Source organism: Schistosoma mansoni, chromosome 1 (assembly GCF_000237925.1).
Source record: "Schistosoma mansoni strain Puerto Rico chromosome 1, complete genome".
NCBI lineage: Eukaryota > Metazoa > Platyhelminthes > Trematoda > Strigeidida > Schistosomatidae > Schistosoma > Schistosoma mansoni.
Genome location: NC_031495.1, coordinates 40836977 through 40857188, shown reverse-complemented (window position 1 = coordinate 40857188; position 20212 = coordinate 40836977). Strand labels below are relative to the sequence as shown.

The following is a 20212-nucleotide window of genomic DNA, read 5'->3' as shown; positions in this document are numbered from 1 at the left end:
GAGATATGTTTACAAGAAGAACCTTTTACTATTCGAATAATGATTCACTATTTTTATTAAGAATATTTTATACTTTTCACATTACCCACTATCATGCTTCTTCATTATAATTAATTTCATTATCTGTAGTTGACAAAATATTATTGATTTCATTATTATTGAAATCAACGAGTTCGGAAGATTGCTGTCAAAGAAAATGTGTCTGAAATACCATGTTAATTAACATAATTATAGTATACGATAAAAAGATTGTTTATTACTACACTGTATAAGTTTACTTTATTACTTACAATGACAATCGTTGCTGAAACAATGATCGTAGTCAATCTGTGCTTGGTTTGTGTGCAAAAGAAAGACATAATTGCAGACACATGCACACTGACACTTTTCCGACTGATAATAACTACGACGATGATGAAGACAGCAAAAATAACAATAAGTATAAGATTGTAAACAAGTCAGCTGTTTTGTGAAAGTTTATCAATGATGTCTATTTTTTGTTTGCGAATTAATTAAATAACGCTCTGTATGTGTGTGTGCTGTATGTTAGTATTGGTCATCAGAGTTGCCTTTGATTTTACTCATTTACTTTATGCTAAGTCCATGCAAGATTTACTGTCTACTTGTAATAGTTTAAATCTTCAATAATCTAATTCAGATACATCTAGCTAACAAGTTCCCAGTTGGAGGAAACGCATGTCACACAGATTTCACTGTTAGCCATCTTTCGGCTTTACCTGAAAAACTGTCGTGATTATGTTTCATATATATATATATATATATATACTTATCCCCGTCACCCTTAGTGCAGGAGAATAGGCCGCTCACCAGGATCACCTTTAGCTCTTCTAGTGTCACTTCCGGTCCTATGCCCGGACCAAGGAGGAGGGTTGGACATGGGGTCAGCGAACCCATCTCGCGGAACACAGAGTTGCTAAAAAAAACACTACTCAGCTTAAACTATATATATATATATATATATATATATATATAATTTCTTTCTGTTTTATGGTTTTATAAACCGCTTTTATTGTACAAATTTTTGTTCATCTTTAATTCTGATCTATTTTTCTATTAATTGACACAAAATTTTCATTTGTTTAGTTACTAATAATCATCATTATGTGTCTTCTAAACATCAGTTTTACAAATGTCTATGGTCCTGTTAATAGTTTTGGCATGCAGTTGCATAAAAATATATAAAACTAAATTTTCATCATACTTATTTTTCGTTTGTCCGTTCAACGTTTTAGAAAATTTATTTTCATTCCAACTGAAGACTTTTCCAGTAATAATTCTGTTTGTAATATCAGTAGCCTTTCTTTACACATATTGCATCTGAAAGTTGAAGATCTAAAGTTATACATGGTAAATGAGTAGTTACAAGACATCTAAATTCTTATATAAAATTGCGATCCCTTATTAAAACAATTTCTGTTACTTTCCCTATGTTTAAGCTTGAGTAATCGGACAGTTAAAACTATTGTCTTTGATACTTTATATTCTTTACCAATCTGTTTTCATCTCTAAATGTTCATTATGATTTAATTCAACTGTGGTTGACCTTTGAACAGGTCTTTACAAATGGTAGAAGCAGATACAGTTGATTTCACTACAAATGTTGTATCAATTAATACTTCTTACACATTAATACAACGTAACTAATAAAGTATATTGGTCTTTTCTTCATAAATAAATAAAATTTTTCTACTGTTATTTTGACTTATCTTGTGCAAAAATTAACAACAAATTCATTCTCTGAGGTTTTACAAATATATTATTCCTATTTAATGTCTTACATCAACTCGGCGCTCGAATACTGTGAAACTATTCGCTCTAATTTAGACGAGAGTTCTTATATAACAACTTCTTTTTCTATAATTTCAAAGAATCAATAACCGATCCGTTCATAATTCTTTCGTTTAAACTTAAAGTAAATTAACAGCGTTTGAATTTTGTTTGAAATATTGATGTTAAAATTGCTATTTGTTACAGAACGTATCAGTATTTTAATGATCGAATTCATTATTAAGGGCAAATCCTAACGATAATCTCAATATAAGCGATGATGGTGGCTAGCAGTAGAATCCCGAACATACTTTTAGTTCCATTCAGGACTCATCAGCTGGATATACCTGCATCTCAGAGTTGATTTTCACCTCAGAACTCGAACCTGGATTCCACTTCTAGCCACCATCATTCCCACTTATAATGCTAGTGACTTGAGGCAGTATCAAGGCAACCCTCACAGGATGCATATTTATCAGTAAGAGACTGATCTATTGTAGTCCTGAACATCAGTGGGAAGATTCAAACAACCAATTCAAAAGTGGAATTGTCTCAATGTAATTATTCTTATGAGATTAAACCACTTATTAGTAATTATTAAGTTAATTTTTGATAGACACAGTAAGGCCGTGGGTGTACATTTTTTCTATTTGCTGAAGTAAAATTGCGCATTTGTACAATATATCAATCCGCAATTCCTTGGTGTCATTATTAAATGAACCATTTCTATATTGGCTGGCTTCTTTATATTATCCATTAACTCAACTTTGAAATAGGTTTTTAATTTCATTAATCTTCAGTACTAGCTTGTTTGCATTTTTTTGAAACGGAAAACTGCATCAAACTTGGGGGGGGGAATTTTTCAAAGATTTTCTCTTAAGCTCTAGTTCATATATCGGTTTATCATTGATATGATTTTCACTGTCCATACTAATTGCCTTTATTTGGTACTTTACAATATGATAAATATATGTTTTATCTGTATATATTTACATTATATACTTCAATATCAATTTTTGCCTTTCACATTCCATTCATATACATTTTTCGATGACTCACAAAGTTGTCTTTGATTTATTTAGTTATCGTACATTCCTTTATTGTCTGATTTGTTCCATCCTTTGGTTTTATGTTCATCTATTCGATATTTATTCTTTTTTGTTTTTTTTTCTTTTTTAAACAAATAAAGGTTATGTAAAACAAATGAAAAATCTATACGAAGGAAGTGAAATAATTCAAGAAACAATTCCAACGTCTCGAAGGTGGGCTTTAACTAATTTATAGATCAATGATAACTTTCTCTTATTCATTCTATCACTTAACTACATGTGATTAACGTGCTTATTAAATTTTTAGAAAGGTATAATTTTGATTGTTTGATCATTTAACTCTCAATTAGTGAGTCAAATGTTGAAATCCGCTTGACGCTGTTGTGTTTGATTAAATGGGTAAGATTATGAATTTTTAACCAACAAGTAGGTTCACCAAGTCCATGTTTAAGTATACTGCTTTGATCCACATATCATGTGTGTATGATAGAGATAGAGAAATAGTCATACAAGTTGGTTGTCCAATAAGATTCAAGCTCAAAATCCACTGGTTTAAAATTAAGTAGCTCAACTTTTATGCAACCTCTGAACTGATAGTCTCATTATAATAAATTCATTTTGTGAATGGAGTATGATACTTTGATTTATTTTTCCCAAAATGAATGCAAATGTGAGGGAAATTATTTTCAATCCTTAAAACCACAATACTGAGCGCTGCTAATCGATAGACAGCCAAATATTTATAATCACGGGGATAATTTCCATCTATAGTGAATAAGTTCAGTGAAATAACCTGTGTGTTGAGTCACTGTTGCTACTAATGTTTTGTTACTACTGTTATTAATCGATATTCTACAGTTTTTGATGATTACCTTAAATATTTCTTTTAATAATAAGTTGTTTATTTTAGTTGTTTGAAAATAAGACTGTTTAAAAGCTTGTCAAATAAATAGTTTCTAACAGTTGAATCCAAGGGTCGATCGAAGCTAGATCACCATTGAAAACCCAGATCCTGGGCTCGAATCCCTCGTTCTGGATCGTGGGCGCACACTTTTGAGGGGTCACATACTAGGACAAAACAGCCGTCTAGTGCTTCCAGGTTTTCACTGATGGTCTAGAGTAGGTCGACTCGTAAATTCATCTGTTAAAAATACTACAATCTCCACAACTCCTCTTTTTAGGAATAAATAATTATCTATGAAATCTGAATATTAGTACAGCAAAACAAAAGTTCCGACCGTTGCTGCTACCTTGACGTGGTGATCGGACTTACATATCGTAACGAACCAGTCTAGCTATACTGGCCGGAACAATCGTTCCTCAAGGTTCCACCATGCCAGACAGGTCGGTTGAAAGGCGGTAAGACTAAAAGCAGCAAACCCAAGGTCTAAACGCGAAGTCATACTGCTGGCTGTACAGAGGTGTGACGGCAGTAAGGTATTTCCTTCAGACGACCAGCATAACAGAGATACTGCCTTCCCACAAGGAGGGGTGGGGTTAGAAAAGGTTGACCTTAAAAATGCAAGAACTGAGCTAACTAAAAAATTACTCACAGAACGGTCGTGTGTGACCGACCTCAAGCAGTTGTCCCTTGGGCACTGCGGTCACGTTCTCAGGTCACCAAGACCACCTCTAATCTTATTTCCTTTTTAGGTACCTACAGAAGAACCCTTAGACGGTGTGGGCAACCGGGAAGTGATAACTGACCTCACACCTCTAACAGCACTCTAAAAGAAAAATGAAAAAGTTAATTATTTTAGAATATTCAAAAATTCTAGTTTTTTCTCTCCCCCTCAAATTTTATTTGACTTTAAAATCATTAATTTTACATAGTTAAACTAGTGTAGAATCAACATTCAAAAAATTGAGTTAATTAATTAGATAATACTTTATCCATTAGCTAACTCATACGTTAATAATTTGGGTTGATTCAATAATTCTGTATATCGTTCTTAAATAATAACTGTTCCAATAGAAACTAATGTATAATTATCGGGAGTAACCATAAGCTTTACTTGTGACCTCACCTCATTCATAGCTTCTATGATTGTCTTTCTTTTCCTTTCTTTTTTCGGAGCCTTTGTTTTTACCAAGTAACTTAGTTCAGTTATATGTAATTGATAATCAATAATCATCATTTCATTTTAGGATTTTTTTTAAGTTCTGTAAATAGTATTAATTGATGCAATAATATATTCGATGACATATTAGCTCTCTCGATAATATTATATAAATTTTGCCAAGTTGTATATTGTCATTGTTGCTAGTTATTATGACTACTATATTACTGAAGTCTTTGTCACAATTAATATTTACCTAAATAACTTAGCCATCAAAATGTTTATATTGTTTGTTGGCTTGAAGTTACTTATTTCATTGTTTCATTTTAACGTAAATGTTGTCTCACTATAAAAATACTTACTGTTGATACAGATATAATTTTTAAGAAAATGGTATACAGTAAGGCAAAAGCCTATATCTAGTGTTTTTTTATGCCTAAAAATATTGAAAAGACTTATCTACAGCTGTATTTTACAGATTAAATATCTCCCATATTTATTATAGTTGATATCTTGTTTTAAAAATATTACTGCCGTAATACACCTAGTCAGTAGTCCACTTTTGAAAACGATGGCGTTAGTACTGTCGGATGTTTTTTTAATCATTTCACGTTGTTTGTATTTGGAAGACTTTGTTTTATCATCACTAAGTTATCAACTTGTTTTAAATCCTGGATTTTGTTTTATTTTTTAGTGATAGTGTCGTTTCGAATATTTCCTTAAATCTACCTGCATCAAGTAACACAACAGGTCCTTGTGATCGTCCAGTCGAAACAACATCACCACCAGCTTCATCATCGTTAAGTAGTCCTGTATCAAATATAAATGAGACTGTACGTGAATTAGTTACTACAGATTGGAGTGATGATCCAGAAATGATTGCAGGAGCAAGTTTTGAAGCAGCAGTTGAACTTCGAGCTCAATTTCCTAATTTTCAAATGCCTAGTAAAGTATGTATAAACACTGTTTTTCAATGTTCGATGTCTTAACTTCAACTCAGTATTCTATATATTATGAGTTGAAATCAAGTTCAGGAATATTTTATCACTCATTTTACATTTCTAAAATTTTCTATTTATAAATGGGCTAGGTTGTCTCAAGTATCCCTCGTTTTTTTAACCGATATGGAACAGTTAAGGAGATCAGTTTTCACTCAGTAGTCCGCAGGCTTCAGTTCTGCTTCACCTGATCCAGCTCTGACAACTGCTCAGTAACAGAGGCCCTCACACATATAGTGTGATTCAGCCGAGTGCATGAATCTTTACTTGGTGGGTTGGATCGTCACCATGTGCCTTAAATATTTTACAAACATGAAGAAATAATTGAAGATGGTTCAAAGATCCAAACTAAACACAGTTAAAATATTTCCCCCACAGTGTTGTGGACTGTATTCAGAAGCAGAAAATGATCGAAAAGGTACTAATTGTATGAATGGGGATCTTACTTCACTTGGTAGATCAAACGACTAACACATTTATAGGAACCTCATGCAATTATGATAAGTGAGGAGACTGGCTTCTTCAAGTTAGCTTATGTTTCAAGAAAATGCTATGAAGTAATTAATAATCGCTGTGCATATGATAGACGTCAACTATACATGGTTTTTAATACTGATACGGTGCAAGGCTCACAACTTTATTCGTAATCAAAGATTTTGAAACAAATTGAACATTAAACAAGTTTCTGTTCCAAAGAAAACACCTGTTTCAGAATAGTTTCAATATCAAAATCAAATACTGACCTCTTGGTTCTATAGTGTCAGCATTTATCATTAGTCAGTGATATACAATATAAAAGCTAACAGATAACGCATCTGCTGAGTTAACTACCATCACATTAGTAGGGTAAGATGACAGTTTTCCAATTTGAGATATTGTATTAGCAGTATCGCTAGACGGAAGCAATTAACCATATTATAAATAGTGTCATTTGTCTGCTACACATCATTTCTCCCAAAATTATTTTATTTATGCTTTTCTTGTTTTTATTTTTGGTCCATAATACGTACACATTCCTAGTCTTGTTTCAATCTTTAACATAATTTGTTATCAGTTCATCATCATGGATAAATTATTCAAATAAACGAAACTCGTAAAATGTCACATAAATTTATTTCATTTAATATTTCTAGCTGAAGTAGTAGAGTTATGCAACAAATTTTTTCTAAACACTAACCATCATCTTTGCTTGTTATCATCAGCTTAGACTGTACAATGTGGTGATATATATATATATATATATATATATATATATATACGAACAACTGTTTCAATTAGTTATATATGAATGTTTATCATTTGTGTTAAGTTGTCAAGAGGAAGAAAGAGACTGTCCTCGTTTTTTTTCATTCCTTTTAATATAATCTTTTTTTCTTTGAACATAAAGGGTCAAAAAAGTGAAGAATATATTCGTACACTAGTCCTATTGGAATTTCATCAAAAAACTCAATATATGGTTCGTCATTTGAAACAATACGAATATTTATTATTACGTCGTTGGCCTGTGGAACATGCGAAATTGTCTAAAATTTTATGCCTTGATCAGATTCCTATATTGATTAATCTTTTTCGTAGTCTTGTTACTTGTATTGATCAAACAAAAACCGAACAAGGTTATCGTGGTATGGCTGAAGCTGTTCTAGCCTGGTTAACTGATAATTCATCGGCTAATTTAAAAGTAAATAAAAATTATGAATCAATAAATTTTATTCCTATAGTTATTTATTTCAAAACAATTATTAAAATACTTATTTACAATATGTACCAGTGGTCTGTACGTTGTTGGAATATGCTCGATACTTCATACAACTGTTCACTCATTTCCACCTTTTTCTTAATTAGAGCAGAAACGAAATGAAATCACCATAGAACATTTAGCGTATTTTGTACATTAAATTTTACCCATTTTTTTCGATCACTGTGTAAGTCTAAGGCTTGATATACATACATCACTCCACTACACGAGTTATTTTCTCTTTAAAACTAGTTTAGTTAGTTCAAAGTACATGTGATATACTATATCGGCAAAGAAGCGTGATTTTGAAATCTGAGTACTGTAAGTAAAGAATAAAATAATTTTGTATCGATAATATTCACTGACCATTATATATGAATGACTTTTGGGCGAGTCTTTAGTGACCTTGAAAAATTTCAGTCAATCGGGAAATAGTCGGTATAGAGTAAGAATATATTATACAAAACTAAAAAATTAGAGTGGATACACTTCTTTAACATTGTTTAGAAACTTTTCAAGGTTAAAAAGAGGTTTTGTAGTTCTGAAATCGTAAAGCATAAGGTAGAGGAACTCATCCATGTGACTTCATATTGGTCTACCTCTGCAGCCATGCTAAGGTCGCAAAAATTCGTTTGGCCTCTGCCAGATTGTTTCTATATTATTTGTACTTACTCCCATGGTGTGGTCTACAAAATTTTGCTTGTAAACGACGATATGATACACGTAACCAAGTCTAGATAGGCACACTGTTGAGAGGTCTTTTACTAGGATGAAACAATTGTCCAGTGCTTCCTGGTCTTCATTGGTTGTCTAAATAAGATCAGTGTATGATGTTAATCATGAATGGCTCGAATTTCTTCAGAATTCATTACTGCTAATCACCCTTCCTAAAAGAATATTCAATAGTATTTTTCAAAATCGTTACAAACAATTTATAGATTCAAGAGAATTCACCATAGTATTTGATAATTTATACTCGGAATTCCCTACTGTATCAAAAGCTATAGTATTGTATAACGTGATTATTATTATTATTATTTTCATTCATGTTATTGTTCGTAATGTAAAAGTTTTCATAATTTTTATCTTCACAGACATGGGCCCGTCATTGTCAAGCTCTTTCATGTTCAAATATGTTGGAAAGTGTTCGACATTCTGTTCGTGATTATGTGCGCCGACATCCAGATATTGTACCTTTATTACAAACTAGGCATAATAAGTTTGTCTTAATTGAAGGTTTAAAACAGATGCGAATTCTTTACTTTAATTTACCATTAATTGCAAATAATATTGCAAAAGATTTGGAAAAAAGAACTAAAATGTACAAAGGTAATTGATATTGATTTTTTTGCCATTAGATATTTTGTTGTTGTTTCATGTGATCAAATGAATAAACTGTTGATGATGAAGCTGTCCTTACATTTACTATCTGATGAATTATTGTATCTTTACATTATGACGATTGTAACAACATTATCTGTCTTGCTAGCATGTGTTTGTAGTTTTGCTGTTTTTGACATAGATTACTATGTTTGGCTTTTTGAAATATTTGCTAAACAGATCTCAGCACTTATTTTTTAACACGTAAGGATTAGTATGAGGATGCACTAAATATATATGCGCTACATTTCATCATTCGATTTGTGTAAGGGCTGGGATATTGCCCGAGCGCCCAAATCGAATCAGGTGATTTTTTTAGGGGTTACTCACTGAGCCTTTGACCTTGAGGTCTAATCCACAAGGCAGTGGAGCAAGGTTGGATGTAGTTCCATGTTAGCCGGTGACCAACAAAATGTTCATATGCCTTTTGTTTCCTCAGGATCCTGGAGCCCATATGCATCAATGGTTTGGAATCAGGGTTTCCCAATTCCCCTTGATGAATCCACCGTATCCAACATCTCGGTTAAAGCATCGGACATTCTCCTTTCGTCCTCTGAATTTCGTAAACAACACTCCTACCACGAGAAGGCAGTAAACAGGACTTCTCTGACAGTTGCTGTATATGAATGACCATGTGAGAGCGTTTTGATAGGGAGCTTTGACTCTTCCCACCTTCGACAGTACCAGGACATTGAGGGGTCATCATTTATAACATTCTAATAAAATACTTCAATTACCAAGTACAAATCTCATGTACTCATCCTTAATCTACACTGTTAGTGTGATAGCTAGTGATACTCCGTGTACTATACAGTCTGTAGTGAGTTAAGCGTGGTTGAAACCTCGACATTACTGTTTGAAAAACAATAGCTTCAACCACCAATTCATTTTACTATAGCTGCTTCAGCCGAGATTATGCAACATATAAAGTTAACTACCGATTCCTAGACTGAATAATTTTTTAGATCTTTTCATGTACTGTTCTAGTTCCAATGTACTTTGTTTGCCTTATGTCCTAACAAATACTTTTCGTCACATTTTTTTCAATTCATTTCACTTCAGTTCATTTAAATCTGCTGTTTTTCAAAAAAACGTTTTTTTTCAGCTGAAGCTAAAATTTGGCAACAAATTCAACTTAAATTGGCCAGTTTGCCACAAACTATCGATAATGTTTGTATGCCTCTCGTTAAACGAATTAATCTTGGTCAGTTATGCACTAGTTTGGATAAAAAAGATATTTTGTCTAAACCACTTCCGGATTTATTATTACCATTTCAGGTGAATGTTCAATTTTCTTTCTTATACTTACTAGAAATGATATTTATTTTTGATTAACTTGATTATTCGTTATCTTTTTTTTAAAATTTAGTGGTGTCATAGGTTGTTGAAAGGGAATGAACATTATGAGTATCTGTAGATGAATGTTTTATCGAACATTGTACGCTACGGTTAAACTATCTCAAAACTATATTCAACTTCTTAACATTACATTAATTAACGTTTAAATTATAATGGAACTATACAGTTTAAAGATTGAATTATTATTAATCCTAGGTCGTAATTATGGTTTCATTGCTTCAGATCCAGACAAAAATAGGTAGGAAGAAATGCTAACTTTCCTTTAATTTAATATTATTCATCGGCTAACTACATAACTCATCATCTGTACAGTGATTCTTCACTTTGGAAGAACGTATCCTCTCTACTTGAGAATAACTAGTATAAACCATTTTTTGCTATCGTATGCATAATTACTGAATAACCGGGACACTAAAATCACAACATGAATCTTTCTATTGAATAAATATGATTCTATGTAAAAGCATCATCGAGATGTCGAAAATGTCCAACAGAGATTAGCGATAATTTCTCCCTTTCTCTCTTGTAGGATTATAATAACTTGTTTTGAAAAATCATTTAGTGCACATAAAAGCCTTCATGCTTAAAGGTAAACGTTCAAGGTTTTACAAATCAACTGGAACTAACCAGAGTCGTTAAATAATATTGTTTCAAATCTCAATGATCTATCTTAATGTACAAAGTATTGATGAGTTGAGGAAGAAAAAGTCAGTTTCAAGACTATTAGTTCCTATCATTTGTGTCATATCATACAAATAGTATTTCACTAATGAATCGAATATTATTAGTTAAAATCATATTTTCTTTTTAAGAATTCTCATATCAAAATTATCACCTAATTAGATATTTTAAATTGTGTTTTATTAACAAAATTTGTTCTTCCTTGTTCCCTAATTTAGCCTGATATTAAATTTTTTCTTTTCATTACATCACTTTATAGCATTTACTTTTAAACTTTCCTCGTGTATTATTTCATCATTGGGTTGTTGCACATGCTGAAGTAACAGTTGATAAATTAACAGCTAATCGATCAAATAAAGTAAATCATGATTATATATGTGAACGAACTGAAATGTTGGCTATTCTCTTGCACAATGCACTTATTTTAATGGTGAAGGACGGTGAACGTTACATTTTACGTAGTTTTAAAGCTGTACGTGAACAAGGCGGTTGCAGCGGTAGTAGCGGAATCTCCAGTACTTCTGCTTCTAACAGTAGTACTGTTGAACGTCTTTCCAGTTTCGGATCACCTGGTACAACTAGTGAAAAAGATCGACCCAACTCAGGCAATATTTCTGGTTATTCTTCTATCTCTTCATGTAGTTCTCTTATTTCTTTGCCTGGTTCAAATACTCAATCACATACAAGCCTTGTTTCGGCAGCAGCTAGTGCTGCAGTCGCCAGTATGACTGATCGTTCGTCGACGTCGTTGGGAAGTTCAAAACTTGTTCCTATATTCCCATTGATAGATGTGTTTACTTCGTGTGGTGAAAAATTTGGTTAGTTTGTGAATTGATTTAGTTTATTTATATTTTTAGTTTTCTTACATTTCTTTTTTGTTTATTAACTGATTATTTAATGTTTGTTTGCTTCTGGATCGGATTGATATTGTTTACTTCATATAGAAAAGTTTAAAACAATCCTTACAGCTGAACACTAAAAGTCACTTTCAAAATAACATTATTATTGTCATTATGAAGTAAACATTAAATAATCACATTTGTTTAATAGATACTCATGTAATATTTATTTGGGACTGAAAATACTACTTCCCTAATTTTATTTAAAATTCACTACTGACCTTAAAATGTCCAACTTCTAGACAGTGGATTTCAGTGAATTTTATTTTACAGGATTGGAATGTACGATTCCCTGATATTCCATTTTGAGTGTTAATTATTATTTAAGCACGAACATAGTAGTTTTGACCCACTTTTATTTTATAAATAGGTAGCTTAGAAGCAATTTTATTATTACTATTATCATTATTATTACTATATTATCAATATTACTATTAGTAGTCATCTTAGTAGTAAGAAGAACAACTGCTCAGTGTTTACTTTTCAGTATATATATATCGTCATGATGGTATGTGGGATCAACATATATTTCATCATTCGGTTAATATCATCGGTAGGGAAAATGATTTACAGTTTACTATCTTTAAGAAACAAACAGTGTATTGTAATTGATTATAACACGACAATATATGAAATAATCATTTGTAAATCCCACTTAGCTAATTAATATCTATCATTCCTTAACTCCCACAAGCTCTAATTATCTACAGTCCTAAAGTAGTTAATAATTCAGTCGAGATTTTCTAATAAAATTGGTCACGAGTTTGCTGTTTTGTACTACCCATTATTAAATATAAAAGGGATTAATTTGTTCTTTTTCTCTCACTGCATACAAACATATAGGTGGTGATCATCTATTAAATATTGTCTTTATGAAGCAAACAGTTTTGATCCGGTTATTGTTTTCAAAAGAAGATGAAAGGCAAAAGTTAGTTGTTGCTTTTTTTGTTGTTACTTTTGTTTTGATGTAGTTCAATCGATACTTGAAAATGATGAAATTTGAAACATCTCCAATACCCATCTCTTATTCATTGATATCAGTTTGTTTACTGTCTATAGATACTGAATATTATTTGGAAACGTTTATGTACATATTCTAAAATTACATAAACCAGGTTTTCCTCTGCGCCTAGTTCTTGATATGAACAGTTCTCCTTACCACAAAACTGCAAAGTGGCTAGTGCGAATCTTAGAACCTTTGCACTAATCACTTGTTGGAATGAGTGTAAAAGATGTTTTCGACTACACTTCCAAAGTGGAAAGTATGAATGTTAGCATGAAAAATATGTTCTCACTGGATGTAGTATCTTTGTTTACTAACGTACTACTTATCGAGACTATTGAGTTTATATGCAAGCAAATATCATAAAAAAAATCAATATTGGCTTGCCTGAAGGTTGATAGCGCTAAGTAGTTTGTGTTCACGATTTCATAGGAATACTATTTCCCTCAATATTTAACTAATATTTTTCTATTTAAAGAGTACCAAGATGTACAGAAAGCTGAACGCAAACGTTTCTCTGAATAAATCTGCAAAATATGTGTAATACGTTTTCTATTCCGATAAAGACCAAAACTGTGATACAGGTACTCTCAACTGACGGAGTCCCTAATAGGGCAAAATAATCGTCTTGGACCCCACTACCAGTTAGGATCCAACGTGTTTACTAACACCTAGTTTTTCTTGTCCATGTTTTATTACTAATTCTATTAGTGAGAAAGTTTCGAAGTTGTCTTTTCTAATAAAATATCTATATGTGCCATATGTTTCTGTGTTTTATCTATCAAAACATTATCAGTTGGTCAGCTTATATTCAAGAAAATAGTGTGACTACACAAAGTATTGATCGACAACGTGTGTTGAAACCAAGTGCTTCTGCCGCTGCCGCCTCTTCATCACCATCGTCATCTACTCAAAATCGGCCGACGATCGGTATAACTTCTGAATCGCTTATTTCTAAAACCTCAGGTAACACACCTACAGCTGATGAAGTTTCAGTTATTACTCCTCAACCATCAACTCAAGATTTGAAAACTTCATTCGGTAAACTTCCTACTACATCATCAACTACTACAAAGAATGATAAAACTACCTACCCATCAGATATTAATAGCTTTGATCTAATTTCTTCCGGAGAGGAATCCACTGTATTTGTTGATAAATTACAAACTGCTATGAGTAAGTTTATCTATTTTATAAAAATAGAATTTGGCTGACATCCATTATTACTTTTAATTAATTCCAGTATTATATCAATGTTACTTTTGAGTTGTCTGTTGTCAATGCACCATACTAATATCCAGATCTATAAATCATCTCCGATTCTGAATATTAGTCTAGTATGTTGAAACTACCGTACAATTTATTTTGATTTTAAACATAGTCACTATACCATTCGATCAGGTTATAAACTTCAACTAACTAAGATTACTGTAGTGGTTTTTACATATACATCATCACACCTTACGACAGTATGTCATAATATGTGACCACTTAGTTTCTCAGAGGATCAACACCACATTTAATCCTCAGCACTATCCAAATTTACTTAGAACGCCAGTAGGCAGCATTGATCTCACTACTTTTCAATCTTCGAATAAGTCTTCAAAAAGCTTTGGGTTTTATACTCAATGAATCGACGAGTCTGTTTTATCAGTTGATTTCTCCACGAAGAACCTATATCCCCGAAAAAGCTTAATGTCTTATGTTATCAATATTTGGCATGCACCAACAAATGATTTCAAGCTTTCTCTATATTCGATCTGATTTATATCAGCTCATACTGAATAGTTGTAAAGTATCACAATTCTTACTCAATTCGGGAACAGGATAAAGCATTGACTGATTATTCTAGTTTTTAGTCGTTTGTTTTAAATACGTAGATGATTTATATGAAATAGTCCTTAATACAAATTTACCATCAACCAGAGAACCACAAAATACCTAGGAACACTAGATTGCCATTTTACCACAGTTTGAGAATCTTTACATGACAGTACCTAACGGTTCTTAATGAATCTAATTGACGTTCTCCAAATCTGTTATTCAGTATGACACAATTTCGTCGATTTGCTACCTGGTGTGACTATCATTCCATATCATCGATGTCTAACCTCACCATACAGAATGATTAAGTTTGTCTCGATTTCTGGAAGCTCTTTCGTTTAGGTTAAGCCTTTTTGAAAACTACCAGGAAATATGTGAATATACTAGTTAGAAATAATAAACTCTGAAAATAATTAATTATCATAACATTGAGAAAACTAATTTTAGACTTTGGTTCTTGACCCTTTGATGATTACCTTGAACAACGTTTTTCCCCCTTTACTGGAAATATTTCGAGATTTTTTTTGTTTACTAAATGAATGTTTTGCATATTTCTCTTCTTCAATATCTTGCAACACATTGTACGAAGCTACAGCAATTTTCTTTTTTTTTTACTTGTCTATGATTAAACATGTTAAATAATCATTTTGGATTTACGGGTTCTGTAGTTGGTACATATTCCGTTTTGACTAAACCACGCTTGTTTTAAGCCATACAACTCTGCTACAAAAAGTTAAATAATTGATTGTACAATAAAAAAATAGATAAATAAATTTCGGGAAATCATGCCACCAAACCTTTTAGCTAGGTGCTCTGCTACTCTCAAAAACTGACAGTAATCAATGATTGTTACAATCTGTCAACTGGTGTTTGATTTTTTAAAAAACCCTTAAATATTTTATATGTAGATATTGTTCGACACACTTGGTTCCATCATTCAATCTAAACAAGACGAACTAAAGTCTTGCCTGTAGAGTGAAATGAATTATTTTAAAAAATATTCTCTATTACGGGCTGACATCAGCTAGGAGGTCATTAGAAATCAAGATCGAGGTCTACAGAACAAGCTGTTAGTCATATGTGGAGAAATTCGGACGCCACTTCTACCTGAAGTTTGTGCTGATGATGTTGTCCAGAAGAACAATAAAAGCTCCACAACGAAACCACCCAGCTCAGTGAATAAAATTCCATCTAAAACCAAGAAGCACTGGACACCTATTCCTTTCGTTACTTCAAACTCTTCAACAGAGCGTATTCATCCTTCTACATGGAACCAAACTACTGACTTTACACTCGAAGAACGTAGACTAATTAGTGATCTGTAACACGGTGAATATTTAATGCCATAGTTGAGTAACTGTTTCTTAGCTCGCCAACCACTGAAACTTGAAACAATCATCAGTTTGTCAACCTAATAAATGGGTTTTTTTAGGAAAATAATAATATTTACTTTAGGTCTCATGATTTTGATCCACATCAACTAAATAAATTTTTCTTATGCTAATGGAATAAATCGAAAACGATAAACTTAAATTATACTAGACAAACAGTAATCCAGTAAAAATTGATTTTAAAAAGTATGGACGATTACTTTTTTACATAAGATGGTTTCGATTGGAATTATAAGTTAATAAGTGTAAGTAGTAAACAGTAGTATCATTTTGAAATGAAAAGCGAATACAAAAGTGTATCAAATACAGGAAACGGCATGTAGTATTACAACAAACACCTAAACATTAACATAATGGGATAAGAGTGCTTTTAGAAAACACATGTTTTGTTGAATTCGCCTAATGATTCAGACCGCTTCAACTGACTAAAGTTTTCCGTTCTACTTTTGATTTGTTGATCTAAACGTTCTATGTGTTTGTTATCCCAGTTTATTACATCACTAGTTGATGGTACTCTACACTTTTAAATAGTCAATAACTTTTATTTTCCACCGTTTTCGTCGTTTGTAGAGTGAATTCTTAATTATTGTAAGTAAACTAAATTACTATGAAAACTGTAAAATTATTTTAACAAGTCTTATCGAAAAATAATAATCGTTATAATATAATTACAATAATTCAAACTATTGTCATTAATACTATCCAACTCAATCTTTACAAATAACTGAATAAAAAAAGTTCATCAGTTTATCAGTATACATTAAAGCGATTACACAGTTTGTTGATATTTTTTTATTTGGATTATTATTTCCGTTTTGGTTTGTTCATTAACCGACTTATCTTGTTGTTATTAGTGCATAGATTTGTTCATAATATTTATTTAAATAGTTAGATAACTGTACCAAGATAAATTAACATAGTTAATTTGTGCATTGATATATATTTGTTTGAATATACACTAATTCAATAATATATATATAATAGTCAACAGTACCTAGATCTGTACAAGATATACGTATTTTACCATAGCGTTTGACTTGATAGTTAAAGCACTTGACTTTCTATCACTACGTTTCAGTTTAGCTACCCACTTCAGTTAGAACATCACAAGCTGTCACACACATCAGATTTAAGTTTTATGTACTTTATTTTCTTTGTAAAATTAAGTGCAGGAAGAAGCATGTTTGTAGAACATGATGAATCCAGCATATTTTCAACTTTATGTCGTATACTATTCAAGCTAAATTAGTAGGAAAATAATAGTAAGTATCACCGTACTTTAGGAACTGGGTAATTTGTTAGTATAATAGTAACACGGAGGTCTAGACAATATTACATTTTTCAGTACTCAGTGATTGATGAAGTATATCTCAAATACTTCATACTCTTCCAAATTTTCTCTTACAGATATATGTTTAACCGTATCATAAATACACGAGATACTGCCTTACATCGTTTGAGATTTATCGGCCGAAAGCTAAGTTACTACTTACTTCAAGGCTCTCTTTGGTAAAATTATTTTCAGTACTGTCAACATTTTAAGGGTAGAATGGGTATTGGATTTCATATTCCATAGTAAAACCATTATCGATAATTTCTTTATCAAAAAGTTTAGATAAATTACATAACTAAAGTTATCTTTAACCATACTTTGAATCGTTAGGGACATCAACTGAGTTTAATCCTTATTATTAACGGAACGTTTAGTTACAATAACAAAGTATATAATTCTGATGTATCTCACAGTTCATAACTTCTCACTAGAGCATCGGTATTTTTGCAGATAACATTAATCACAATATTTCCTTAAAAATCTCTTCGGATCAATCGACTCAGCAGAAGTTGTAGCTAACTTGTATTTCACTATTTCAATAACTTTTTCTGAATATGCTCAGTTGTAATGGAAGCACATTAGCTTCGTTCGGCTTACTGCTAATTTCAATCATATCGTTCAATAGGATAGAATTAACTAGACAGTTAAAATGGTGAAAACACCTTAAAAGATTCCTAATGACTATGGTCAATATAAATTTTAAGAATTCAGTATCCCTTTTTGAGATAATTTGTAGCTCATAAGAACAATGGAAGCTTTATAACCAGTTTACCCAGCTCAGAGGTCACAACAACTCCAACACTTCATTATACCATTTAGCATTAAGACTAGCGAAACAGTTTCTTGAAAGAAATATCTGCAGAATACACCTTACTACACATCACAAATGAATTATCCATAAACATGCTCTCTCTTTTTCTTGTAACATTTACGATACTGAATCGACAGTAAGTAGCGCGAAATTTATCTAGATGTACAATTTAACAACCATTTCGAAGAGACAGTCACATTTTTTATGTACGATATCGTAATAATACCTAGTCATTCAAATCTATGTATATAAAGCAGTATTCCGACCCGCTTTATAGGTCGAACTAGTTCGAAACTGAAAAAACAACGATACAAAGTACTACCGATTTTCTGCTAACTGGTCAACTAAAAACTAATTATTAATTTTTTTCTTAATTAAAACAATTTTAAACTTCTTGGATTTCACTTGTTTCTTTCATTTATTCACATTTTAAATAGAGTTATACATCTTTCATCAAAGTAAATAGTTTTGTTTATTTTAGAATCATTTTTATTTTTTTTAAATGTGGCGAAATAAAATTAACTTTTGCTAATATTCTAATCGAATATAAACACTTGTTTGTGTCATATTCACTAGCGTCTATGTTTATACCCATTTATATATTTTTATAAGTGTACACAATGCTTTCTCACTTTGATTTCTTTTCTTACCAACAATCTCTGTCTGTTGCTTTTACAAAATAATAGTTTTCATTCAGAAAATTATCAACATAAAGTAAGAACTAATGGTAATAATGACGCCGATGACGACCAATTCGGTTTACTTCTTCACTTCATTTTAATGATAAGTGGTGGGAATGGGGATGGTTAACTATAAAGTTGCGCAATATATTATGCAACGGTTGGTCTTTATACATTAATCAAGTTATCTAAGAAAACATAAAAACAATCATTTCTTCTGCTTTAAATAATACAGTTGCACACATATTTATTTACTGTAAGCAGTGGTATGAAAACATTTTAACCATGTGGTTATTGTGATAGGGGTTCATGTGAGAAAGTAATAATTTACAATAATGAAATTATGATTCCGTAAAGTAGTCATAATGATAATCTACATGAAAGTGTTTTTAAAATCATACATATCCGACATTATTGTATCATTATGATTGAGTTTTATTAGTATGACTCACTATGACTTTACTATTATTATTACTATTGTTATTATTACACACATTACTAAAGTTCACTTCTTCACTATGTTGCAGATAACGTTTATATAATACTAAGAATTACCTATCTACACATTGGTTGAGTCAAGGAATTTTTTTTCGAGCAATATCATTTTCAGCTAGGTATTCAGCAAACGTGACTTTAACATGCCTATAAATTTATTCAGATCATGCATAGTTAAAATACTTTTCTCATATTTGATTAATGGAGATTGGACGAGGTCATTTGTAGTAAAAGGTTTTGGTTGGTCAGTTTCATTTATTTCAAGAGCGAAATAAGTTCCACCAGTGATATTTTATGATATATGTATACGTTTCACAAATGAATAAACATTAAAATATGTACTACAGAACTGCCACTGATTAGTTTGAAGTTAATTCGAGAAATCAAGATCCTCAGTTCGATCCTCCTGTGTATATACGTTATTAACATTCACTCTCTTCCCATCTCGAACTTTTTTCCAACTTAATTTTATTCTATTCAAAATTGTAGTACGGAATTCTGTTACATATTCCCATAAAATAAGAATTACTGAAATGTGATTTCTGTGTTCATTTGTGTTATTAGTAAGATCAACTCATTAAGTCAATTTTCATTGCTAGTTGTGATACTTCAGTATTACCCTAAATTAATAGTTGTCTCTATTCACCTCCTATTTTATGAAGCACTTATTCATGACACTTATTATCTAATGAGGGATAAATAAAATTACTGCCTACTAATTGAAGT

At 31.5% G+C, this 20212-nt stretch overlaps 1 protein-coding gene across 1 annotated transcript in view; it reads left to right on the top strand.

Moving 5' to 3' along the window:
* Smp_126600 (hypothetical protein) overlaps window positions 1-20212 on the top strand; it is a gene marked incomplete at its 5' end in the record, with an annotated part of 81788 nt that overhangs the window by 53126 nt on the left and 8450 nt on the right. The window contains 8 exons of the mRNA XM_018794436.1: window positions 2978-3050; window positions 5592-5847; window positions 7283-7531; window positions 8725-8959; window positions 10116-10288; window positions 11310-11868; window positions 12793-12877; window positions 13749-14128. Coding sequence (XP_018648849.1) covers window positions 2978-3050; window positions 5592-5847; window positions 7283-7531; window positions 8725-8959; window positions 10116-10288; window positions 11310-11868; window positions 12793-12877; window positions 13749-14128 — 2010 coding nt within the window. The remainder of the gene's footprint in view (window positions 1-2977; window positions 3051-5591; window positions 5848-7282; window positions 7532-8724; window positions 8960-10115; window positions 10289-11309; window positions 11869-12792; window positions 12878-13748; window positions 14129-20212) is intronic.